Source organism: Xenopus tropicalis, chromosome 1 (genome assembly GCF_000004195.4).
Source record: "Xenopus tropicalis strain Nigerian chromosome 1, UCB_Xtro_10.0, whole genome shotgun sequence".
Classification (NCBI taxonomy): Eukaryota; Metazoa; Chordata; class Amphibia; order Anura; family Pipidae; genus Xenopus; species Xenopus tropicalis.
In genome coordinates, this window is record NC_030677.2 from 115,274,524 (window position 1) to 115,301,361 (window position 26,838).

A 26,838-nucleotide genomic window follows, 5' to 3' on the forward strand; every position below is an offset into this window, starting at 1 on the left:
ATGGCTATTTAGTAGCCCCTATATGGACTGGCAGCCTATAGAGGGCTCTGTTTGGCTTTACACAGGGTTTTATGCAATCAAAACTTGCCTCCAAGACAGAAATTTAAAAATGAGCACCTACTTTGAGGCCACTAGGGGCAACAACCAAGAGGTTGGGGATCACTGCCATAGAGGATACCTATTAGTGCAATTCACAAAAAGCAGAGTTCATTTCATTACAGTGTAAACTGCAAAGCTAAAGGTTACCCAAAGCAGTGTAGCACTCTTAATGTTTTGTACCTGTAAGGCTGATGGGTAATGTAGTGATCTTTGCCATCCACTACAGTACAAAGGAACTAATGTTTCATTCAGCAGGAAGGAAGAGATTTCCCAGGCAATCATGAGGAGCACAGTCTTAGTCCTGACCACAGATTCCATTAGAACTATCTTCCAACATCACATGGGTTCAAGCTACTGTCCTTGTTTTCTAAACTGACCTACTACACAGAAATATTTGTGATTTTATGGTCAGAATTCAGTTTGTTGTGTCTGTTTTTTATTCTGTAAGATAGAGTTAATAAAAAAGGTTTATAACAATTGCAAGATCCAAAACTATAAAAAGGATATCTATCATCCCTATATTATTTCCCTTATATAATAGCCCCCATTGAGGTTGCCATCAGGCTTCTGAACTGCTGACATTCTGCACACACCAACACACACTCCCCATAACTACTGAACTCTTCGCAGTGTCACTTTAAGCAAAGCCACTTTAAATACTCACTGTACAATTTCAAATATTTCATTGCATTTTTTTATTGTAAATACGTGTACCTTTATTGCACACTTTTATTATATTTAATATTTGTATTCTTTTGTTTTGTTTTTTGTCTATGTAAAGTTGGGAGAAACACGGGTCAAAAAATTTCATTACGGTAATGGGGCTCAGACTTATTAAAAGGAAGGGCCTTGACTGGGTGAGGAAAGTCAGGCACGTGCAAGGGATAGAGATGGGGGAAGGGCAGTATAGGGTTAACTGCTGGATGGCCAGAATAGGAAGTTAACAGGCAGAAGGAGGAGACAATGGGGTATAGGAAACGCAGGAAAAGGAAGTTCCTACCTTTTCCAGTTGGAGCAGAGGACAAGTAACATCCCATCCTCCCGCCCCCGGTTTTGTGGTAAGTTTACAGGTGGGGGCATTGTAATTGGATACGTATGCCTTATTGTCACAGCTGGAGAGGAATGCTTGCCAGGGGTGGGGGCTTATGCCCCAGTTTAAGGCACAAGTGTGCCAAGGTGGATATGGTTTCCTCGGACAAGGATGGTTTTATGGTTACCTGCTCCCACTTTGCCCACCTGTGGCTGCTGTGACAGGCGGCCGGCATGGCAGGTAGCGCAGTTGGTGGTGGTCTTCCGGTGGGCAAGCATTCCGGGTGGGGATATAATGTTAATATAATGTTGATATAATGTTGATTCTTATTGTAAAATCTTAACAGTAATTTTTTAATAAAGCTGTGGCATGTTTTTATCCCAACCTGGTTGTTCTTATTGCCTCCTGGGGTGGGGGTTGGCAAAGGTAGTTTGGGAACCCTTTCAGGTTAAAAGAAAAAGCCGACACAATTGATGATGCACAGTCATGATGCTTCATTGTTATTTGTATATGACAATAAAACTTGAAAAATAGTAGTTTTCGTTGTAAAACAATTTCTACACCAGCGCTGGGCTACCCTCACTGGGATGAAGCCCCCGGTGTGGGTGGCCATGTTTATGGGCGTGCATGGGTATAATAAGCTATCTTCCCGCTCACTTACAATGTGTATGTGCCTGACGTAGGAGCAGTGAATGTAATTCACACTTCTACGTCACACACATGTGCATAATGAGCAAGTTGCGGCACTCGCACATGCGTGTTCCCCTCACAGTGCTGGTCGGGCAGCACTGGCAGGGGCATTTTTTTTGTTATATTAAAAAAACTATGCTTTTCCCTATCTGGAGTGTATCCCCTATCTGGGCTGTATCAGCCTGCACTTCTGGTGGGGTAAACAATATAGGGGTGATAGGTGCCCTTTAAGTAGGTCATATATAGCACATTACACCTTTTCATGCATTACTTATATGGCACATAGGTCCAATACCAGTGTCTGCCTGTTAATTAATTGGCAGGTCTGTGAAGGAATTGTGATACCGGAAGGTCCGATAAAGGTACTGATTTTTCAGAATTGTTGTGAAACAATAATAGCAGGGCTGCAAAGCAATTGGATCTGCTGGTTCAATGATTAACTTGGGTTTTTAAAGGAAATTTGATTTAATGAAGTATTTAACAGCAAGACTTCTATGTCAAGTAGAATATTTCACTCTCATCAAAACACTTATATATTTATGGGATTCTTTATCCAGAAACCCATTACCCAGAAAGCTCCAACTACTGGAAGGCCATCTCCCATAAACTTCACTTTAATTAATTCACATTTTTAAAAATGATTTCCTTTTTCTATGTTATAATTAAACACCAAATTGAGATCCCTGTTAAGATATAATTAATTTATTGAAGGTAAAATATATTGGGTTTATTTAATGTTTAAATGATTTTAGTAGACTTTAGGTATGGTGACGCAAATTACAGAAAGATATAAGCCTATAGCCTATGACCCTGTAAAGCATGGCTGCAGGAATTAGGACTGAGTTGTATTGCATAAGAATAATAGCTCGCCAAGAGTTTGCTCAGTTTTAACTGGTGGGGAAATGCCTGTGACTGCTTGAGATTAGATTGTGGCCTCTGAAAACATCTTTTTTTTGTTCAGCATGTTATTTCACTGTTAGGAGTTATGTAATCTATTGAGCTGATATTGCCGGAGGTAAATGTAAACAAATAATTTTTCCTAGGATCCTAAAATTAACTATATTCTCTTCAAGCAACTCTCTATGTAAGGATTTATTGTGAGTTGCTCGCAGATTGATACCCAGAAGAGACAACCTGTATCCTAATCCAGTACAACCCATTTGAACACATATTCCTATGCATATAACAGACCTTTTGTATGTATTTCTTTTCATTTGGTCAATGTATGTGCATCTCTTGTGAGCTTTATGAAAACATGAGTTAATGTATTTTCATTTCTTGTTCCTTACAGGAAAAGCTGAAGTACCATGAGCACATCACAAATGGCTTTGAGAACATGCCAGCAACCTGAAGAATAAAAGGTTCCTTTTCTAAATGTTGTCCTGTTACTTTTAAACAGCCTTATTACTGTACAGTCACAAAATACTAGACTAGAGTGTTATGATGCCTTTTAGTAAAATGACTTGTTAGAAGGAAAATGAGCCTTGTTTTTTGATTTTTGTTATGCATACTTAACTAAACATTCACATTTTAAAAGCGAAAAAAGGGCAGAGAAAGAAAGTTGTGAGAATCAATTCTTTTGCAAATAGTAAAGGTTACATACACAAAATTCTCAGGGCAGCCTCTTGCCAAGTACATACAACTTCTGACTAATAGCGTTATTGACAGTTATCTTTCCTGAATTGTAAGGGGAAGGCTCTAAGGATTTCCAGTATTTCAATATTCCCTTTTCCCCATACATTTGCAAATAACATTTTCATACCAGATGAAAATGAGTCTGAGAATATTAGAAACAGAGGGCTGGCTAGCACTGAACTAAGCTCAATTAGTTAAGTTTGATTAGCACAGATAGCGTGTTTCATTGAGATGATAGCAAAACAGGAATAAACAACCAGTTTCAAAGAATACATTAAAGGTGGCCACACGCGTGGCGATTTTAGATCTTTCGTGCGACCATCGGTCGCACGAAAGATCGTACAACCCGCCACTAACCGTTCAGAGCTGAAACGGCAAATATGGAGGCAGAAACAATAGGATTTCTACCTCCTTCTGCCGATTCAGCCCTGAAGACAGATTTTGCTCAGGCGCCTTCTATGGCGCCCGATTAAAATCTTTAAACCGGACCGATGGGCGAGTCGACCGATATCGGTCGACTCACCGACTTGCCATACACGCACCGAAACAGGGTTTTGTACGATATTATCGGTGCATGTATGGCCAGCTTAACAGGATAGTGGGAAAAACACAATGAAGTTACATTCAAGACTGAGTGACAAATGTAACAAGACACAGAAGGATGGTGGTCACTGTTAAGATTACATCAGCAATAAAAAAAATCATTATATATAGCATAAACAGTACATATGTAAGAATTCATCTTCAAGTTTTCTACAGCTATTCTTCTGTCTGTTCCCATGTCCCAACCCCATACTTTTTGTTACAAAACACATCTGTAGTGGTTGAATCTTCAAAATTTGCAGCTTTTTTGGCACCCCCACCACACACATGCAGCCCCCCCTTGTACTACCTGAAAAAGATATAGAGGGCCATGGGAGGCCAGAATAGGGATCAAGGGCCTAGATGGGCAGGGGTTACAAGTCCAGGCCCCTTCTGGCTGTGGACCTGGCAAGGGCTCCCCACTAGTTAAGCACTGCTCTTAATTATACAAACATAATACAAAGATGATGCCATAGAAAGTATTCAGTAGGACTCTTGGCCAAGTTGGGGGCCATAAAAATCTTTTGCAGGACTTCAGTTTGCTAATGGGTCTCTAATTGGACAGGTCTGATCTAATTTAGAATGATAATGTATTATTGCAAAAAATTTGCTGTCACCACAGACTCAATGGAGTTCATTGCCTTACTTTATTGTTCCCCAGGGACCAGCAATAAGTGGACCTTCATCAGCATAAGTCAGCAGCAGGCTATTACAGTTTAGGAGGTTCCACAAAGAAAAAAAATATCAAATGAGTTACATAATCAATAATTAAAGGAGAACTATATTATGATTTATTTAGATGAAGTAAGGTTTTACATATGACTTGTTTTATGCAATATATTTTTATTGAAACCTACATTGTTCATTTAACCAAAAATTATAACTTACCTCAGTTTTTTTTAATTATTTACTTTTTATTGTAACTTAGTTGCATTAAATCCAGAGTACCTCTGCTCCACTCCACCTGACACTGATGTGGGGCTAGGTTTAATAAAAAGCATGGTAATGTTGCTGTATGGTGTTCGCACAGAGCCCCTTGCATCTAACTTCTGCCCCATTTAAAGGTCCTTTGTGTTGGCAGCAAAGACCTTGACTTGCCCCTTAGGGTGAAGACACACTGGGCTACTAGTAGCAGCTAATTTTTCAAGACTACTGAACTCCAGAACTTAGAAATAAAGCACAGTCCTGATACCACCCACAGAGAAACGTCACACCTGGCATAGCCCTTCGTTAATAACAGCCATTATTTTTATCTTATCTATGTTCTTAAATCTTACACAGACACATGAACTCTTAATTTGGGGTACAACAGAACTGGAGACTGGCAAAAATCAAGCAGCTGGCTAGTTTAAACACTGCTGTTGTACCTATTTATTTTTTGGGATGAATAACTTCCAATCAGGGAATAACTATTACTTTCCCACTGGTGTATTATAATGCATTTAAAGGGGACATATACCATAATTTTTCAGAGTGCATTAATAGATGTAAAATAGAAGGAATTTGTTTTTTTTAGAACCTTTCAGGTCAAATTTTCAGAAAACTAGCCAAAAACTACTTTTCTTATGCCCCCTACCCTGGAGTTCCGGTCTAAGTCTGTACAGTTCAGATTCATTAGTTACAGCGAGCCCAGTTACTGAGGACTTGGGCTGAGGGGACTGAGGTGCTTCCAGTGATGTCAGTTTGCCAGTCTGCTTAGTTGTTTACTGCAGTCCGTATTTGTTCGTACACAGATCCGCACCCGCCTGTCAGCCAGCCCTGATCACCTCTACCTACCCTGCTTCCAATGCAAGAGCCGTTCTGTCCTATTTCCCCACTAGAGTCTGGGGGAAGCAGGACAGAATGGCTCTCTGGCGGAAGAGGCATGGAACCGCTATTGGGGGAAGGGGGACATGATCAGCTGTGAGTGGGTACTGGGGGGAAAGAGGGGGAAGAAAGACAAACAACATGTTACTACTTTCAATTATCTACAAATTGATGGACTGCCATCCAAAAGCTATAGTGTAATAGTTTGCAGAGAGTTTTATATCACAGCTGGTGGCACTGAAATGTGCATTTGTCATTAGGGGGCCCTCCAGCAGGCATATGAATAAACCAAAATAGCGAAACTAACACTGGGTCAGTAAAGCAAAACTAATACTGGGGTGGGACTTTGGCTGCTTCTGCTGAGTTCTGACTGTCACTCAGAGTTATGATCACTTCTGAGGCAGAATGAGAGGACACGCCCAGGCCTCATTTCAGCTTAGACACAGAGAAAGGATCTCTATGCAGCTTTAGTAAAATTACATTTTTAGTGGGTAAAACAATTTTAAACCATTTTTTTATAGAAGCACTATACATTTTAAAGAAAGGGGATATATTACCACAAAATGAATATGATGCGATATGTCTCCTTTAACAGTTAACAAATCACAGCTCTCAAAATCAGCCAGGCTTTGTGATTTGTAGTTCAGCTAAATAACTTAAATCCCTTCATAAAATCCCTAGGTAGCCATGATAGAGTACAACGCAGGCAGTGAGGGGAGAGCAGACAGTTTCTGCTTCCATGAAATGATTGCTGAAAGGAGATGAGAGGGCATAGAGAACAATGCAGGCAGTGAGGGGAGAGCAGACAGTTTTTGCTTCCATGCAGTGATTGCTGAAAGGAGTTGAGAGGGAGTGGACATTAGAGAGATGGGAGGGGGGCAGATTGTGTAGCTGTATAAAGGTCCCTGCATTTTAAAAGCAGAAGACAGAGGCCATGCTGGGGAAACAGCTTTCCTTTTACTACAGATCAGGCCCAGAAACAGAGGAATAATATCCCTTTATCAGGTAAAGCAAGGCTGGAGGTATCTAAATGGTAGAAATATAAGGTGGAAAATCACATGTGGTGCTAAGAAAACTAATACCAAATTTCTACTTAATACTTGATCTCCTTATCCCTCACCTGCTGCATGTGATTTATTGCCCCTATAGTAAATGCGCCTTTTTAGTTGACGCATACGTATAAAATCCTGCCCTTGTTGGGCCAGGTATGGGATCTGTTATCCGGAAACCCGATATCCAGAAAGCTCTGAATTACTAAAAGCCTGTCTCCTATAGACTCCTTTTAAATCAAATCAGATTTTTAAAATTGATTTCCTTTTTCTCTGTAAAAATAAAACAGTGCTTTGATCCCAACTAGGATATAATTAATCCTTACTGGAGGCAAAATAATCCTATTGGGTTTAATTAATGTTTTATTGATTTTTTAGTAGACTTATGGTATGAAGATCCAAATTAATCAAAGACCCTTCCGGAATTCTGAATGCCCTTGGTCCCAAGCATTCTGAATATCCCTTTCATACAGACGAATGGAAATCTAAGCACTTAAATAAACCAGGTGCATGTAAAGTACTTTTTATAAATTGCATTTATAAAAGCCATTTTCCTGCATGTCTATGAAGATTTTCATTCATCCAGGTCATGGTATATCTAGTATAAATAAATCTAAAGCAACTGGACTTGTTAAGAAATCATTGAAGACGTTTCACTACTCATCCGAGCAGCTTCTTCAGTTCAACTGAAGAAGCTGCTCGGATGAGTAGTGAAACGTCTTCAATGATTTCTTAACAAGTCCAGTTGCTTTAGATTTATTTATACAGGTATCGGACCCCTTATCCGGAAACCCGTTATCCAGAAAGCTCCGAATTACGGAATGCCCGTCTCCCATAGACTCCATTTTAATCAAATAATTCAGAATTTTAAAACTGATTTCCTTTTTCTATGTAGAAATAAAACAGAACCTTGTAATTGATTCCAACTAAGATATAATTAATCCTTATTGGATGCAAAACAATCCTATTGGGTTTAATTAATGTTTTATTGATTTTTTAGTAGACTTTAGGTATTGAGATCCAAATTACGGAAAGACCCCTTATCCGGAATACCCTTGGTCCCGAGCATTCTGGATAATGGGTCCTATACCTGTACTAGATACATTTTCCTGCAGTTTAGCAGGATCAACTCATGTTAAGTGTTGATAAACTGTGGGACAATGACAGGGACAGGTAGGTGTGAAGGGGTTAAACTTAGGGCAAACTCCACTGACCCCCAATAAACTGAATGATTTATTAGCACATTAATCAGTGGAACTCTTTATATGAACTGCTAAATATAGAGTAACATCAGTTACGCAAGGAATGTGGCCAAAATTTTGGTACTGCATGCTTGTGTTCATGGGGGGGGGGGGGGGCCCATATAAATAACTTGTATGGGGCCCCAAATTTTCTGATGGTGACCCTGTAAATATGTATGAACCCACTCCTATCCTGGTGTCTAGGACTCTTACACATGGGTGATTTCTTTACGTGACCCAATGTGGCGTCTTTTTTACGCTGGATTGACAAACCCCATTCTATCCTTTAGTGACTACCAACTGCATCACATTTAACCACTGAATGCAGTTTTAGTCAATAAGCAGTTTTTAGCGCCCAGGTCAGAGTGCACCAGCAAGCCTGTTCTTTTATAATATAAATTTGCGATGTGCTAAAAGTTGCTGTAAGCAGGAAAATCCTAGAAAATGTATTAGTGTGCCAAGACCTCACTAAGATCTGTGAAAAATATCACAGCTACTACGGTAAAATGTATTACTTAAATAACATACATGGATACAACATAATAATATGTGTGTCATTCTTCTCTGATGTTTTTGCAGGTAATAAAGATGGTGGTAGCTAAGTCATGGACCATGGTGAGGCACTTTGATGGTGCACCACAACCTGAAGATTTTTTGTTGATAGAGAAAGAGCTGCCACCCCTAAAAGAAGGAGGTAGGGCCTGGCTATTCATTGTTTTTGATAATAGGTTTGTTTATAACCCAGGCACTTACAAAGATTGTGATTGTGTTATTGGCTTTGAAAGAAGGGCCTAGTAATACAAGACACTTACAATGGGTAAATATAGTACTATCAGGAGCAGAGTGGAATGAAACCCATCTCAAGAGTCATAAAGAATTTTATGTCTTGGTGATGGCTTAGCCTTGTTTTTTGTTGTGATGCATTCATTATAGGAGAAGTAAAACCCCCAGACAAAATCCCCCATCCACTGCCATCTAATGAGACCCCTTCCTGCTTCCTCCCCACAAAGTCAACAGTGAACAGTGTATGACTCTAACTTTCACCCATTAATAAATATACTTCGGAAAATCCAATAGGAATGAATACAACATGGGTGAGTTTTTATGTATTAAGCTATAAACTCATATTTTGATAAAGCTGCCCCTAAGTAATAAGTGATATTGACACCACTAAGGGCAAGGTCACACAGGACAAAATTGTCAGCCTGCTGATGAGCTGATATCTGCCAACTCTTGCGTTAGTGTACGTATATCCGCTGCATGTGCCTGCACCCAGGCACATTTAGTGCTTCTGGGTGCAGGCACAATGAGAAGAATTTTTAAGCATACAGGCCCAGTGTGACCTTGACCTAAACTAATAGCAGGATTGGCATTCTAACTTTGATCTGGCAACAATGAGATGAGAATTGCCCACATGCAGTATATAAAGTTATACACTTACACCTTGCTGTTAGATGTGTGAAATAAGCTTGTTTTTAATTAAGCAAAATATAATGGCACAAACATAGGATACTATTATGCTGGGCCAGTTTCCCTAATGCTGCAAATACACTGTAACTGCATTCAGTGCTATGGAGGTTATGGATGTAATAAAAGGCACTAAGTTTGCCCAGGAGCAAGTAACCCATAGCAACCAATCAGCAGGAAGATTTTATTGATCACTTGTTTAAAGTAAACAGCTTATTGGTTGTTTTGGGTTTCTGCTACTGGGCAAACTTAGTGCCTTTTATTATAAATGAAGGTAAAAGCCCAAACAGTCTTATCATTAATCCAGGTGGCCCCTTAACAAGTGATTTTGACAGACAGCGCCAAGCTTTAATTGATTAACATAGAATTGTGTCTAAATGATGCCCCCCCCCCTCTCCCATTGGTACCTGTATGTATATTGGATCACTCATGGCATAGTTGAATTGCACTAATCCTATTTGCTTTCCTACATACAATACTCTTGAAAAACTGTTAGAGAAATATTTGGTATAAACATTTTCTTGATTCCCTAGATAGCCTGGTAACTATGAAATATATTAATGGATGCAGCAGTGTTTTTCATAAGTTTGCAACTTTATTAGCTTTATTGGCCAATTGTTGGTTCTTTGATGGAGGCTTAAAAGAGAAGGAAAGGTAAAAACTAAGTAAGCTTTATCAGAAAGGTCTATGTAAATACAGCCATAAGCACTCACACTCATAGAGAGTCCTCTATCAAAAGAAACATAGGATTTCTTGTCTCCTTTTTTGTAAACATGTTCTTAGGGTATCTGACTTCCTTGCTCAGAAAAATCCTCAATTCCCTGGGCGAAAGTCTGCCCAGTCCTCTCCCCTCTCCTGCTTCCTCCTCCCACAAGAATGCTAAGAACTCCCTCCCCCCCCTTAGGAATGTGTGACATGAGCTATATGGGCTAGACTGCAAACAGGAAGCTACTTAAAATGGCAGCTGCTGTCTTAGGCAAATGGAGAAAGCTTCTAGAGCTGTTTACTCGGACTCAAAGTATGACTACCAGTTAATCTCAGGTTTCTAAATGGATCTGTACTCATAAGAATGGAGATCAGCGTTCAGTGCATAAAAGAGAGAGTGAGACTATTGTGATGTCCCACATGGCAACATGAGATTATTTTACATGTGTGGTGAAGATGCAGAACTATACTGCATGGCAATATGTCATGTAATGCATTAATACACTAGCATCCAAGCATAATATTTAAATAAATATATAAAAATGGTTTTGTTTGTGAAGCAGAGATTTAATTGCTTTCCTTACATATTTTTTTTTGCCTTTAGAGGTACTACTGGAATCTGAGTTTTTGAGCGTCGACCCATACATGAGGTAATTTGAATCCGTACATAGATATGGTGTGTATACCTTACAGGGATGCTGGGAGTTGTAGCTCTGCAGATTTCACACACCAGCTGCTGCTGGCTCTGTCATCACTTTTTCTTTGATTCAGAGGTAGGACAAATCATAGAGTCTCCATTGAGGCATAATAATTTTACTGGTGTGCAAGGAAAACACAGCTTTCACCCCCTAAATGTACAGTCTCTTTTATGTTAAACTTAAACGGACAAGGAAAGGTAGTGTCACTGGGGGGGGGGGGTGGCAATTTATTTTGACACCCTGCAGGAACTTCTTAGCCCATGATGGCACCTGGCACCCCAGTGACTCTACTTTCTTTGTTATTTAATAGCACCACAGCTATTATGTTAAAAGATAAATTTACAACCCACGTTGAGGAAAATTCTCATAATGTTGGTTTATTTTAAAAATCCAAAAAGTTTGAAAGAAAAAGAAACTTTATATGCTAGGGTGCTTAATTTTATTTTGTGCCAAAAAAGTTGCAGAAAAAAAATGCTGCAAAGGTGAGGTTTTTTAATCGCTTTTCTCACAGCGACTTTTCCATTCAACTTTTTTTTAGTAAATATTAGACATTCGGGCAAAAAATTCTCTCTCTCCCTTCTACACACCTTTTAATAATAGGTGACTTAAATGCTATTCTAGATGCAGAACTGGATAAACTTTGCGCCCTAAAAGTACTACCTTCAAACCTATAAAAGATGGGTTACAGAGTATAACCTACGAGAATTCTGGAGGATTCGTATCCCACAAAGAAAACAATATACCTGTTACTCAGCCAGACATAACAGCCTCTCTAGATTAGAGTTGGCACTGGCTAACAAAGAGCTTAACAAAATTATACAAAATGTCAAAATACTTACTAGAGGCATCTCAGACCACTCCCCCTAACGATGACACTGCAGAGAGGCTTTTGGGGTTAAGCTCATACTGGGCTAACCAGCATCATCCAAATTAATATTGATATGTTCCTGGAAACTAATCTGGGTGAGACCCCCCGTGAATATTACTTAGGATGCACTAAAGCTTTAACAACTAGTTTCACAACTGAAATTTCACAAGGCGCAACGGGTAGAGAAAGCTGAGGCCAGTTATATCTCTCAGCCTATGGAGTAGACACAAAGAGAATGGCAACAATGTCAGCTTTTGAGGAAGTGGCATGGGTCACGAAACGCGTCAAGCGAGCTACATTGAATTGTGATGATTTTAACTTTGCTAATAAAATAGAAATTTTAAATTAAGAAACGGTCCCGGTGCTCCGTCTGGATATACTTACTTTTTGCTATGGTGGCTGGAACACGCCTGGATCGGGGGCGCGACAGACGTTGTAGCACGAGTACCGTTTACAGCTGGAAACTCCGGTGAGTGCTCCCCTAACTATTTTTCAACAATGCCAGGGAGCCCTGGACTGTGGAGACTTATTCCCTCCCCACCAAAATTGACCCCTTTTGCCTGCAATGCCTAACCAAGAAAAACACAATGACACCAGGGCTTTTTTGTGGGTGGAGTTCGGCCACAGCTTTATTTCAGAAAATAGAAAAACAGTCCTTGCTATGTAATACGAACTTTACCAAACATCGCAACAACATTTTTTTTATAACTGTTTATAACGAATGCCGGCCACTGCAAAGCAGTGGGCATGTGAAAACCATCAAACACCACCAGAAATTAAATGGCCAAGGACTGTCCCCGCCATTTGCTGTGACAAACCGAAATGTAAATTATACAAAATACATTTTTATTTTTGAAAAACTTTTTTTTTTTTTTTTTAAGGAGAGCCTGCAAATAAAAATATTTAAAACATTCAATTGACAAATTTTACCGACCAATGGGTGTAGCTATTTGCTCTTAAACAGGGAGGGGGGGAGGGAGATGCAGCTCCGTGCCTGCTGTGTGACCCCTGCAGAGAAAAGCTGGCAAGCAGAAGGGGAGGGGGTGAGTACAAGCTGCTTTCTTTCCCGCCCAGTAGGCTGACCTCATTAACTCCTTGTTAGCTGGAGGGAATCCTATATAGCTCGGCTCCCCAGTCCCTCAGCGCTTTCGTTAGGCATTTCAGCGCTTTCCAGATGTAGCACAGTTGGAGCTCACCAAAAAACACATCTTATACCAAAAAGCAAATATTTTCAAGTTTGGCAATAAGAATGGGAAGCTATTGGCAATATTGTCTAGAGATGATACAGCGTTCATTTCTATACCAGCTGTATATTTCCTTTCCAGGGATACTACCTCTAACCCAGATGAAATAAATCAAGCATTTATATGTTTTTACTCAGATCTTTATAATACTAAACTGAATGTACCCCCAACTGATATACATGCGTATCTCGAAGATACCCAACTTACCACAGTCTCAGAACAGACAACCCAATGTTTAGCCCAAAAGATTACAGTATCTGAGCAGGGGCGGGCCGAGCCGACCAGGCGCCCTAGGGCTAGATGGTTTGTCTATGTGGTATAAACAACATGCTAAAAAGGTATTAGCGACTAGATTGGCGGAGCACTTGAAAGACATAATTTCCCCTGATCAGATGGGCTTCATGCCTGGAAGATCAACAGATACAAACCTAAGAAGACTCTTTACTAATATATCTATTATGCATGATTATCCAGGGACAAGAATAGTGGCCTCACTTGACAATGAAAAAGCATTTGACTCGGTAGAGTGGAAATATTAATGGATCACCATGGTACGAATGGACATCCCCCCCCACATTAAATGGGTCAAGGCACTTTACACCCCCCCCCCGGTGGCCAAAGTCAGAACCAACTCCAAACTGTCTCCAGCTTTTCCAATTAGCAGGGGCAGGCAGGGGTGCCCCCATTTCCAATTTTATTTGCAATCACAATGGAACCCCTGTTGAGTAGCATTAAACTGGGTAATATGACAGAATTAATTTCTATGTATGCAGAAATAAAATTGTGGTATACCCAAATTAACATATGTATTCAGACAAACTCTGATTATGATCCCCAAACAAATCTTTAGTAAACTCAAAAGCCTTGTGATAACATTTTTTTGGAATGGTGAACACCCAAGAATCTCTCTCCAAACCTTACAGTTTTCAGTTAAAGGGGGAGGCTTAGCAGCACCAATCCCCTACTTATACTATTTAGCTACACAGCTCACAGTGGTGTGGAGGTCATCACCATCCCTGACCAACGCATTTGGAAGCTCAGGTACTGGGGTCTCTAGAAGAACTAAAAAATATGCTATATAGAAGTACAGCACAAACTAAGAAAGCCACACCATTGATGAGGACTACAACTGCTATACAGTTATCCCAAATTACAGTATCACTGTTCTGGCTATACCCCCATATGGGCCAATTCCAGTTTACACACTTAGCTAAAATTCCACACATGTGTGGGCAAAACATGGAATAACCTATATCTCAGATGTAATAATGGAGGGTAAACTGGTACTCTTTCCAGACTTAAAACAAATGTTTTCAGGTACCTCTAGTTAAGAAATGCAATAGCAGCTCAGTTTTCCAAACAACCAATAAACAGAGTCTAGAGAACATGACACACATTGAGGAGCTCAAAAAAACTCTTTCCCAATTTTATGCCAGTCTCATAAGGGCGACAGGCACCCCTCTGAATAAACTATATAATAAATAGCAGCAAGACCTCCCGCCAACTGTCACCAGATCTGTGGGAGGATATACTGGAATCTACCAAGAGGGGATCATAAGCATTAGGGACAGATTTATGCAATTAAAATACCTCCACCTATCATATCTCACTCCCCAAAGATTAAACAAGATTAATCCAGGTATAAGTCAAGAATGTCCCAAATGTTAACACACACCTGCTGACTTTCTTCATGTGGTGTGGACATGCCAAAAGGTGCAACGGTTCTGGGGGAAGGTGGCTAAGAACATACAAGATAAGACAGATATAATCGTTCCATTAGATCCCCTAGTTATACTACTCAAACAGAAAGAACTGTCTCTTAATAGAGCACACCAAACTCTAATTCTCATCTTATCTATGTATACTAAAAAAAACAATAGCACTAAACTGGAAAGCGACCAGGGGACCACACTTAGTAACATAAGAAGAGATGGTTAACAAAGCCGTACACCTTTTATAAACTCATGTATATGAGGAGGGCTGCCCCAAAAAATTCAAAAAGGTCTGGGATGTGTGGACCTTCTAGCTATATATCACTGAATGCCCTCCCCTCTCAAACTGCATGTGCATATATTTAGCCTAACTGAAATAATCATAACTAATAAACCATATTGTTTAAACTTTGATTGGGAACAGGTAGTGACACCCTAAAAAACAAGAATATGAGGACAAGACACCATGTTAAGTTGGTTAATGTTTTGTTTTACTGTAAAAATATAAGCATTTTGTATAATGAAACTTACACTGCTGATATGTGTACAACTGATTATGCTTAATAAAAAAAAAAAATATTAGACATTCGGGAAAACGAGTTTAATCGAATTTGAATATACAAAAAATAAATTATGGAGTTTTAGTAACTCTGCCCCAGGTTTCCATTTTAGAAACAAATTCTCCTTCATCCTAAACATTGTTACACAACTAGGGACAGATAGGAGCAGATCAGGGTTTCTTCTCTGGTGTAGATGCACAATATATGGCACTAAGTATTTTCCTTCCCCCCTTCATATTCTCCAAAGAGATAATTGCAAAAAATGTTATATTTTCCCCCCTGTAACTTTTGTATTCAAGTTCTCTGAAAAGCACCATCCAGCTTCAATAACTTAGTTGAACATTTTTATGTCATTTTAGTTTATTAGGTATTGTACAACAGGTTTCAGATCAGCAAACAGAACTTAAACCCTCTGCTACCAAGGGAAATGCCTGTTCCAGCTTCATTATGCTTTTTTATGCTTTTTGGGCTACAGTTTTTTTTTTAAAAAAGCCCTTTGAATGTGTTAAGCTATATCTACTGATATTGAGAATAAACATCTGTGTAACTCTTTGTATTGTTTATGCTTTACAGGCCATATAGTAAAATGAAGTTAAAGGAGGGAGATGTTATAATGGGATCACAGGTTGCCAGGTAAATGTTTTCTGTCATTCTGCTTTGTATGCATTAGTTTCGGCTGATACAGCTGCATATGGTAATAGTATTTCCAAAATAATTTATTAAATTACAGCAGAACAGTATTTTTTCAATAAACATTTAGCAGTAATGTACCATATTTAAATTCTTTAATTCTAAAGTTCTGTAATTACCCTTAATTAATTGATGCATTTACAGTTGCCTCCCTGAATCCATGTGTCCTAAAAAACTCACTTGGCATCATTTGGCAAGTACAGGTATGGGACCTGTTATCCAGAATGCTTGGGACCTGGGGTTTTCCAGATAAGGAAGCTATCCATAATTTGGATCTCCTTAATTTAAGATTAAGGTCTATTAAAAACCATTTAAATATTGAATAAACCCAATAGGCTTATTTTGCCTCCAATAAGTATTAATTATATCTTAGTTGGGGTCAGGTACAAGCTACTGTTTTATTATTACAGAGAAAAAGGAAATTATTTTTAAAAATTAGAATTACCAAAAATGAATGAACACAACTCAGATCATTATGCTGGCCAATAATTACAACTTACAACCAAAATTCACCCCCCCAATCCACTGGCCAAATGTCCCGATAAAGAACCTGACAAATGGACAAAAGCAATCTCAGTCCTAGGATGAGTCTTATGATGGAGTCCATGGGAGAAGGTCTTTCCGTAATTTGGAACTTTCTGGATAATGGGTTTCCAGATAAGGGATCCCATACCTGCACAGGTAAATTTGTATATGTAATATTAAAGTAGGGAAGTGGATGAAAAGAAAAATGTAATGACAAATTTCATGGTATTGTTCTAGCCATACTAAAACTTTTCCAGTTAATTCTTATTTTCTGCCAGGATACAGGCATCACTGAGTATTTGTGTTTTACTGTTTATTTCCTTGCATATCAGGGTGGTGGAGAGCAAGAATCCTGCCTTCCCAGTAGGTGCCTGCTATGTTGCCTATGCAGGATGGACAACACATTTCATATCAGATGGCACAGAACTTGATGCATTACCCTCAAACTGGCCTGACAATCTACCTAGATCACTGGCACTGGGAGCGGTAGGCATGCCAGGGTAGGTCACCATGCAAAATGATGAGCTCTACAATGTAAATAAAGCTTTTTTCACTGGGAGCGGTAGGCATGCCAGGGTAGGATATCAGATGGTTGATAGCTTTATATTGTTTGCTGTGAAAATTATGTATATGTGCATTCTATTTGTTTGAGTTGTCTGTTGTTCTCGGTGTTAAAGCTATTATATGTGCCTCTTTTTAATGTATTATTTAAAAATCATGATCAATACGATACCCCCCTTAAGAGATTTACAGTGGTACAACTCTCCACAAGGCCACACAGGTAGAAGTTAAAAATCCTCTTTATTAAAGGTAAAAATAATATCTCCAATGGCCGTTTTTTAATTTTACATTAAAGGTAAACTATACCCCCAAAATGAATACTTAACCAACAGATAGTTTATTTTATGTTAAGTGACCTGGTAAAGAATCTTGCCAAATTGGAATATACAGTATATATATATATATATATATATATATATATATATTTATATCAGTAAATATTGTCCTTTTACATTCTTTCCCTTAATCCACTATTTAGTGATGGGCTGTGTGGTCCCTCAGAGATCACATGACCAGAAATAATGCAGCTTTAACTGTAACAGGAAGAAGTGTGGAAGCAAAAGGCAGAACTCTGTCCAGTAATTGGCTGATGGGGCCTAGCATGTATGTGTGCCTTGGCTGTTTGTGTGCACTGTGAATCCTATGATCACAGGAGGTAGCCCTTAATTCTTAAAATGGCAATTTTCTATTTAGGAGTACCAATAGCACATGCTACAGTATATTTTTATGAAAATGGTTAATTTAGATGAAGCAGAGTTTTAAATATGAGCTTTATTCAATATATTTTTATAGAGACCTACATTGTTTGGGGGTATCATTTTCCTTTAATAAAGAGGATTTTTAACTTCTACTTTTGTGGCCCTGTGGATTTTCTAGAGTGCCTGGAAGTTCCACTGTTTTTATTTCTAACAGTGTTTCTGCTCCCTGAACTGAGGGTATGAGGCTGGTGCACCTGCACCAGGTATTTGATTTGGTGAGTTGATCTACAATGGGTACTAGTGGCACCTGTTTTTCAAGTTGCTAGAAGTCATGGGTAACCTGACTTGCCATGTGAGCATATAAGTCTAGAAGCTGGAGGGTTCTGCCTTTCTGCACCCCCTATTGGTGCTTATGAAACTACAGTAGACAACCAGTAATCCTGTTTGTACTAGTGATGCACTGAATCCAGGATTCAGTTAGGGATTTGGCCAAGATTCTGCTTTTTTTCAGCAGGATTCGGGTGAAACCAAGTGCCTGGCCAAACCAATTCCTTAAAATCACATGCCTTTTGGTCACGCGAACATGGAAGTAAAAAAATTTTTATACACGCACTTATGCCTAAACCTTCTGTGGCCTAATTTCAATATGCAAATTCAGATTAAGAATTCAGCCAAATCTTTTACGAAGGATTTGGTGTTCGGCTAGACCCAATAATAGTGGAATCAGGTGCAACCCTAGTTTGTACTAAATCATTTTTAACACGTGAGTTTGTGCACACAGGCAGTATTTGCTCATTTATAAATGCAAGACTCAAATCAGTGTCCAATTCATGGGATGCAAATCAATTGCCTGGGCTAACCCCACTAAAGAAACTCTGGAATTACAGGCAGCTTGAAGGCGGCATTAATTCTGGGGCCCAACAACATCCACTGGATCTTGTAAGTTGCAAAATTGATATGAAAGCCATAAAGGGGGTTTAAAACTGAACTATAAACATTGGCATAAGGCAAATGTATGTCTTAACAACTTTTCAATGTGCGTTAAAGGGAAACGAAAGTCAAAGTCACTTGGGGGTGCCAAAATGTTAGGCACCCCCAAGTGACTTTAACCGCTTACCTCGTACCCCGGGCTGGTGCCCCTGTGAGGAAGGAACAGCACCAGCCCGGGGTAGCTGCCGGCGCTTCCTTGCTGCTGATTCGCTGCGCGCGCATGCGCAGTAGAGTGAAAAGCCGAACTTAAATGTTAAAGTCGGCTTTTCACTCTACTGCGCATGCGCCCACCGCTGGCACTCAGGAAAAGGAAGCGAGGAAGACGGAAGCGCTGCGCTCCAGGTGCCCCGGGCTGGTGCTGTTTTCTCCTAACAGGGGCACCAGCCCGGGGTAAAAGGTAGGCGGTCAAAGTCACTTGGGGGTGCCTAACATTTTGGCACCCCCAAGTGACTTTGACTTTATTTTTCCTTTAATTACACATTTTCAATAGGCATTCGGACGAATACCGAACCAAATCCGAATTAGCATACACTAACTAGGATTTGGAAGTGTTAGATGTCTCTGCGAGCAAAGCACGTGGTAGAAAATTTTCCACTTCTTTGTTAACACGACAAAAAGTCACATGATTTTTCAGATCCGGTTTGGCCTAATCTGTATCCTGCCGAAAAAGGTCAAATCCTGGCCGGCTGCATCCCTAATTTTCAGTGATTTTAGTTTTTGTATAAAAAACAGTTCTTCTTTTCCTAACAGTTTAGCTTCTCAGCTGGAATGAATCATTCAGAATTCACATGAATCAGTCACATTCACGTGCTGACAAATTGATGCCCCAAAAAAGTCTTTACTTTTTTGAAAGCATATGTCTTGAATATTACTTACAGCATAAAAGTTTGGTTTGTTAAATTTTAAAATAAACCTAAAGTAGATTTGGAATAAATGCACAAATAGTTGTTCTAATATCAACCATTAACATTTCACATGAATAATGTTTAGTTTTTCTACATAGCATATGGGCCACAATTTCATTGGGTACAGGGTAGGACAAAGGGTTTCCCATGGACCCATGGATTCCATTTATTTACATATTACTCCAGCTTTGGGTGGGGTTGGTTAATGATGTGACCTCCTAATACAAGGTCTTTCTCTTTACTAAGGGCAATGAGCCCTTAGTAGCTGTACTTGTAGTCAGCTACTTGTCATGGCTACAAAATAGACAATGTTGATAACTGTCTCTATGTGTGTAGCAAAGATAGTTCTCAGTATTGTCTGTGGCAGGGTAGTTTCTGGCATTTTGTAGCTGGTTACAAGTAGCTCCGAGTCATAGTCCTAAGAGGTCTTTAGTGGGGTTATGTAATAAAAGGTATTAAGTTTGCCCGGCTGCAGTAACCCAAAGCAACCAATCAGCAGGTAGCATTTAATGGTTACCTGTTTTTAAACAAACATCGGTTGCTATGGGTTAGTGCTCCTGGGCTAACTTAGTGCCTTTTTTATATATAGGGGCTAGACTCTTAGTTGAAGAACAGCCTGTAGGTAGATATTGTACAGCATTAGAAGGGACAGACCTGCTTTATCTGCTAGGTCACTGTCAATGGGCCTCAAACACAAGCTAAATTGCAGATTCAGACCTGAGAGACCGAATCACAAACTACCGTATTGCTAGCTAGTTATGGCAACCTTTACACTGCTAACTGCAAATAAATCTTTGGTCCAAACTAAGTGGTTTACCAAAATCTGCATTCTATAATATTTGAAATGTATTTTTTTCTCTGTCAGACTGACAGCATATTTTGGGTTTTTGAAAGTTTGCAATCCAAAGGAAGGGGATGTTGTTCTTGTTAACGCTGCTGCTGGTGCTGTTGGCTCAGTCGTGGGTCAGATTGCTAAGATCAAAGTAAGTAAAACAATAGGAAGGTAAAAGAAAAATGAAAGCACAATAAGTGACACATGTTCCATTAGAGCTATCAAACGTATGGTCCTGCAGTGGTCCTGCAGAAATAAAACTTCCACAGGTTCCCATATATAACCAGCAAAGCTATATATATATATATCATTGTTACTGACAGTGCAATTTGCTTGCGTGTGTTAAATAGCGCGCAGCCACATGCATTAATTTTACCGCATTGCATTAATTCTCGCACAGAAATAATACTAACGCATGATTCACAAATACTTAGAAGCGCTAAATATCGCATTAGTCTATGCAAAAAGTAACACCTACTTGGGGCAGGTGGTAATTATAGAAAAGTACAGTTCATGAGCTTTTGGCAACACAATATGGACTTTGCAGTGTGCTTTATTCAAGTATGTGTTGGCCCTACAGTGATGCATCCTCCAGTTTGTAGGGATATGGCGTGCGCGCAAAAAGTAGCGCACGTGCGTTAATTAGCATGCGTGACAATTAGCGCGCTACGTTAATTAGTGCGCATTGCATAAAATACCGCACGAAAATAGTCTTCGTGACTTAAATAGCGCAAACAGCATCGCGTCTAAATTAATGCAAATATCCTCTTAGTGAATCGTGCGTTAAGACGCGAAAAATAAAACGCAATAAAATTTTTAACGCATGCTATAAATAGCACTCGAAATATCGCACTTTAGTGAATCAACCCTATGTTCTGTTTCGCCACATATTATTTATTTGTTGTACTTCTTAGCATGCGATTAGATCTGTATTTTGTGCTATGGGATTTTAATATTACATCTAGAAAATGTGATATTTGATGGTCCAGTAAAGGCATTGCCTTGACTTATCAGACTAATGGGGTTTTGGAATAAAAGACACTAAGTTTGCCAGGAGCAGTAGCCCATAGCAACCAATCGGCAGGAGGCATTTACTGGTCACCTGTTTAAACCAAATGTCTTATAGGTTGCTATGTGTTACCACTTCTGGGCAAACTTAGTACCTTTAATTGTATAAGGGGATAATAGTTGTGTGAGAACAATAGTTAAAAGTTATTTAGATTTGAATTGATGCTTGGGATATTATGTTTACTACTTTTTTCTCACAAGATACATATTTAGTAATATAAATGAATCTTTCTGACAGGGCTGCAAAGTAATTGGATCAGCGGGCTCAGATGACAAAGTTGGCTTTTTAAAAGAAATTGGATTTGATGAAGCCTTTAACTACAAGACTGTAAGCTCATTAGCGGAAGCTCTGAAAACGGCCTCTCCAGAAGGATACGACTGCTACTTTGACAATGTAAGATCCCGTATAAAGTAAAAAAAACTAAAGGTGGCCATACACAGCACAGGCCGATTGTAGCTGCCAATACCAGTCCTTTAGACCGATTCGGCAGCTTATCTCCTATGTATTGTCAGTTCTAATTTGAACTGAATTAGCCCAATATCGCCCACCCATAGTTGGGGATATCGGAGAAGATCCGTTCGCTTGGCAACCTCGCCAGGCGAGTGGATCTTTCTGTGTCTGGCCACCTTTACAGTGCAAATGTTCCACTGTTATCAAAGCTCATATAATATAATCTTACAACTGTGCTGATGTTCGTTTATTCATCAAGCAGAATAATTAGCAATTTTTTTGCCTTCTTTCAGTGGCCAAATACGACAAAAGGAACAAAATAACCCTTCACGCAGTAAACCAAACTACTAAATCATTTGCCAAATTCATCAGGATCACTATGTAAACTCAGAACTAGTCAAAATAGCCATGCATTGCTAGTTTGCAATGAGGAACTGGAATACAGCTCATGCCTCCCTGTGTCATAGATCAATGACTTTACCACTTCTTTGTGTAAGAAAACGCACAAAGTTTGCCCGGGTTCAGTAACCCATAGCAACCAATGAGATGTTTGGCCAGAAAATGCTATCTGCTAATTGGTTGTCATAAATGACTGGGCCTGCAACAAACAAACCCCTAAGGCTCTAGAGTTCTACCTCCATATGTAATAAAAGGCACTATGTTTTCCTGGTAGCTGTAATTCATTGCAACAGGTGACCAGTAAATTCTACCTGTTGATTGGTTGCCTTTTATTACATAACATTTTTATAGGCCTTATGTGGGACCTTTCCATTAATGGTAGCAGGAACAAACCCCAATAATTTTTTTCACTGCTTGTGCAAAGAGATGATTTCAATGAAAAGAAAAGAGTATTAATATTTATATTAACTTTTTTTTAAGCATTAAAGGAGAATGCAAGTCAAAATTTAAAAAGCATACTGCCCAATAGTCCTCCTATTGTTTAGTAAAAACGCCACACTTTTGGCTCACCTAATCAAATATTTACTCAGTCACACTTACTCACATTTTCTAGAACAGGCAGCCATCTCTAAAAAGGTATTCTCCCTTCATTTCCCTCCTTGCTTCATACTGCACATGTGTTTCATTCCCTCCCCCCCCCTCCCCTCTGCCAGATCCGCTTCTGATTGGCTGGTGGGCATGTGTAGCTCAGAACAGGAGACAGGATCAAGTTACACACATGCTCAGAGAATAGGAAGGCTGCCGCTGGCACCTACAGGAAGAACAGAGAGATTTCAGTGATGTCACTGTAGTCTTCACACTGCTGTAGGCTGCCAGCACCGTATCTCAGGGAAGCAAGCAGGGATCAGGGAATTTAGATATGCAGTAAGTACTTAAAAAGAATGCCTTTAGACTTACTTTTAATTTATATTAACCTTTCATTGTTCTCTAAAGCATTTTTTTAAAATAAATTCTCAAATATACATTTGTGTTTTTTTAATATTATTTTTTTTAAGGTTGGGGGGAAGTTTACAGATACTGCTCTGCAACAAATGAAAGATTTTGGAAGAATTGCTGTCTGTGGTGCCATCTCTTTGTATAATGATTCAGTACCCTCGACAGGTAAATATCCTTAATTAGCCTTCATTATTTTGTGCTATTGTTGTATCTTACTGCTGTTTTGAGGAATATTTAATATGTGCCAAGGTAAGGATATGCAGGAACTTATTTATAAACAGAAGTCTCTTTGCTTTCTATGTTCCTAGGCCTCACTAGGGGTAGTGGTCTGGCCTATGCTTTATTTCTGATTTAATATAAGCCTATAGCCTATACTCCTGTAAAGCAGTGCTGTACAACTTCTGTTGTACAGAAGGCCAGAATTGTCTAGCTTACATGATGGAGGGCCAATAATGGAAGTCAGTTATCTCTCCTTTTTTAAGCCACACCCACTCCAAACCTTACCCATTTTATCAAAAGAGCTTTTAAGACCATACCCATATAAATGGTGGCAGCACACCAAAAAAAAAAAACCCATATAATTGGTGCTTACTGCAGGGATATTATCCACCATGCATATGTGAAAGAAGTTTATTATGTCATATTAAGACATACACTTAAAGGAATAGTTCAATGTAAAAATATAAGTAGGTAAATAGGCTATGCAAAATATTTTTTTTTTAAATATAGTTAATTAGCCAAAAATGTTATCTATAAAGGCTGGAGTGAGCAGATGGGCAATGTCATAGCCAGAGCTCAACTGCCTCCTTTGTAGCTCTGTAACCTTTTAAAAGTCAGTAACCAATCAGTGACTTGAGGGGGGCCATATTAAACATAACTCTTTGAATCTGACCTGTGTACTAACTGAACAATTTATGTGGCAATTTATGTGCTGACTAACTAAAAGAGCTGAAGGAGGAAGTTAGTTAACCATCTGCTGACTCCAGCCATTATAGCTAATAAGTATATTAGAAACATTTTTAATTTTGCACAGCCTATCTATTTACCCCGTTTCATGTTTACACTGCACTGATCTTTAATTCCATATGGCTTCTCCCCTGTGGATAGCATAGAAACCCCCCGTACATAAATAAACACTTTAGAGACCCCCCTAACAACTATTTCCAAATGCTAATGAAATCCTAGAACAAACCTCTGACAGATTTACCTCCAAAAGGCAGCATAGGGCAGGCAGAGTATGAAACATATGGGTAGGGTAGAGCAGGGCAGGCAGAGTATTGTCACACACAGGCAGGGTAAGGCATGCAGAGTATGGCACACATAGTTAGGGTTGGGCAGGCAGAGTATGGCACACACAGTTAGGGTTGGGCAGGCTGAGTATGGCACACACAGTTAGGGTTGGGCAGGCAGAGTATGGCACACACAGGCAATGTAGGGCAACCAGAGTATGGCGCACAGGCAATGTAGGGCAGGCAGAGTATGGTGCACAGGCAATGTAGGGCAGGTTGAGTATGGCACACACAGGCAATGTAGGGCAGGCAGAGTATGGCACACAGACAATGTAGGGCAGAGTATGGCACACACAGGCAATGTAGGGCAGGCAGAGTATGGCACACACAGTCAATGTAGGGCAGGCAGAGTATGGCACACACAGGCAGTGTAGGCCAGGCAGAGCATGGCCCACACAGGCAGAGCAGGGCAGGCAGAGTATGGCACACAGGCAGGACACACCAGCCTGACAGATGGGGGGGCCACACGGGGGGGGGGGCATGGGCCACTAGTTGTACAGTACTTTTGTAAATCATGGCAGCAGGAATTAGGATTAATTTGTATTGTATAAGGTTCACAGCTCACCAAGTTTTTAAACTGGTGAGAAACACTACTTGAGCTTGCTGCCACTGAATTGGTGCCTCATGCCTTGTGTGTGTTGTGATCCTTTGTTCGTATATCATATATATCAGTGTCAGGAGAAATGTGATTTATTGGGCTAATGTTGCCAGAGGTAAATTAAGCCAAATCATTTTTCACAGGGCCCTACATTCAACCGTATATTCTCTTCAAACAACTCTGTATGGAAGGATTCTTTGATACTCGCTGGCAAGATCAATTTCCAGAAGGACTGAAACAGCTCTTGCAGTGGGTTATAGAGGTAAGAGACAGCTTGTGTTCTGGTCTGGTACAACACATTTGAAGACATATTACTATCCATATACAGGTATCGGACCCCTTATCCAGAAACCTATTATCCTGAAAATTCTGAATTACGGAAAGGCCATCTCCCATAGATTCCATTTTAATCTAATAATTCACATTTTTAAAAATGGTTTTCTTTTTCTTTGTAATAATAAAACAGTACCATGTACTTGATCCTAACTAAGACCTAATTAATCCTTATTGAAGCCAAGACAATCCTATTGGGTTTAAATAATTTTATTAGCAGACTTAAGGTAGGAGACTTGTTTTTGTATGTATTACATTTCATTAGGCCAACTTATATGCATCTTTTGTGAAACATGAGTTAATGTATTTCCTGTTTTTTTTTTTTACAGGGAAAGCTGAAGTACCGTGAGCACGTCACAAATGGCTTTGAGAACATGCCAGCAGGTTTTATAGGGCTGTTTAAAGGAGAAAATACTGGCAAAGCTATTATAAAAATGTAAAAAGCTGCCGTAGAATTTAGCAGTTATTAGATTTTCAGATGAAGGCAGCAGTACCCTATTAGTATATCCCCAGTCTCACTGCAACAGTGAGTTATTCTAATTCAATCTGAACTACTAAAGAATAAAACATTCCCTTTATAAATGTAGTCCTTTTACTTTTACTGTACAATGATAAACTACTAGAGCCTTTGTGATGGGTGCATTATATAAGAGCTGTTTACCTTTATTTGGTATAGAACTTTTTTTTTTTAAGTTTTATGTTTGTTTTGGATAGTTAAAAGAACATACAAAATTTAAAAGAGAAAAAAAGGACAAAAAATTTGAAGGTTGTGAGTTTACCCTAAACCCTGAATGGCTTCAAAATTTTTAAGTCAGCCACTTGCCAGATACTGACTATGGAGATTCACTAAGTGTTTTTTAGAATTGCAAGAAGAGAGGGTCTAAGGATTTCTAATACTTCATGTTGCCTTTTTTGCATAATAGAGCAATTGCAAACACAGTCTGGTGTTAGTGCCAAGTTGCAGTATTTCTGTCAGGCCCATTAAGTAAAGAATAGGAGAGTGAATATTTAGTAATACAGGCGTGGGACCCGTTATCCAGAATGCTCGGGGTTTTTTGGATAAGGGATTTTTCCATAATTTGGATCTCCATACCTTACTAAAATATCTAAAAATATC

The 26,838-nt window shown here is 39.3% G+C and overlaps 1 protein-coding gene across 1 annotated transcript; it reads left to right on the forward strand.

The window, feature by feature from the left end:
* The first annotated feature begins 1,118 nt into the window (after positions 1 to 1,118).
* ptgr1.2 (prostaglandin reductase 1, gene 2) lies at positions 1,119 to 26,303 on the forward strand. Its single transcript, NM_001113867.1, is given in 11 exon segments — positions 1,119 to 1,157; positions 3,111 to 3,180; positions 8,712 to 8,826; positions 10,909 to 10,954; positions 15,960 to 16,019; positions 16,934 to 17,101; positions 20,621 to 20,738; positions 21,894 to 22,049; positions 23,561 to 23,666; positions 25,532 to 25,650; positions 26,051 to 26,303. Coding segments are annotated over 9 exon segments (990 nt in total). The 5' UTR covers positions 1,119 to 1,157; positions 3,111 to 3,180; positions 8,712 to 8,720; the 3' UTR covers positions 26,162 to 26,303.
* Positions 26,304 to 26,838: the final 535 nt, after the last annotated feature.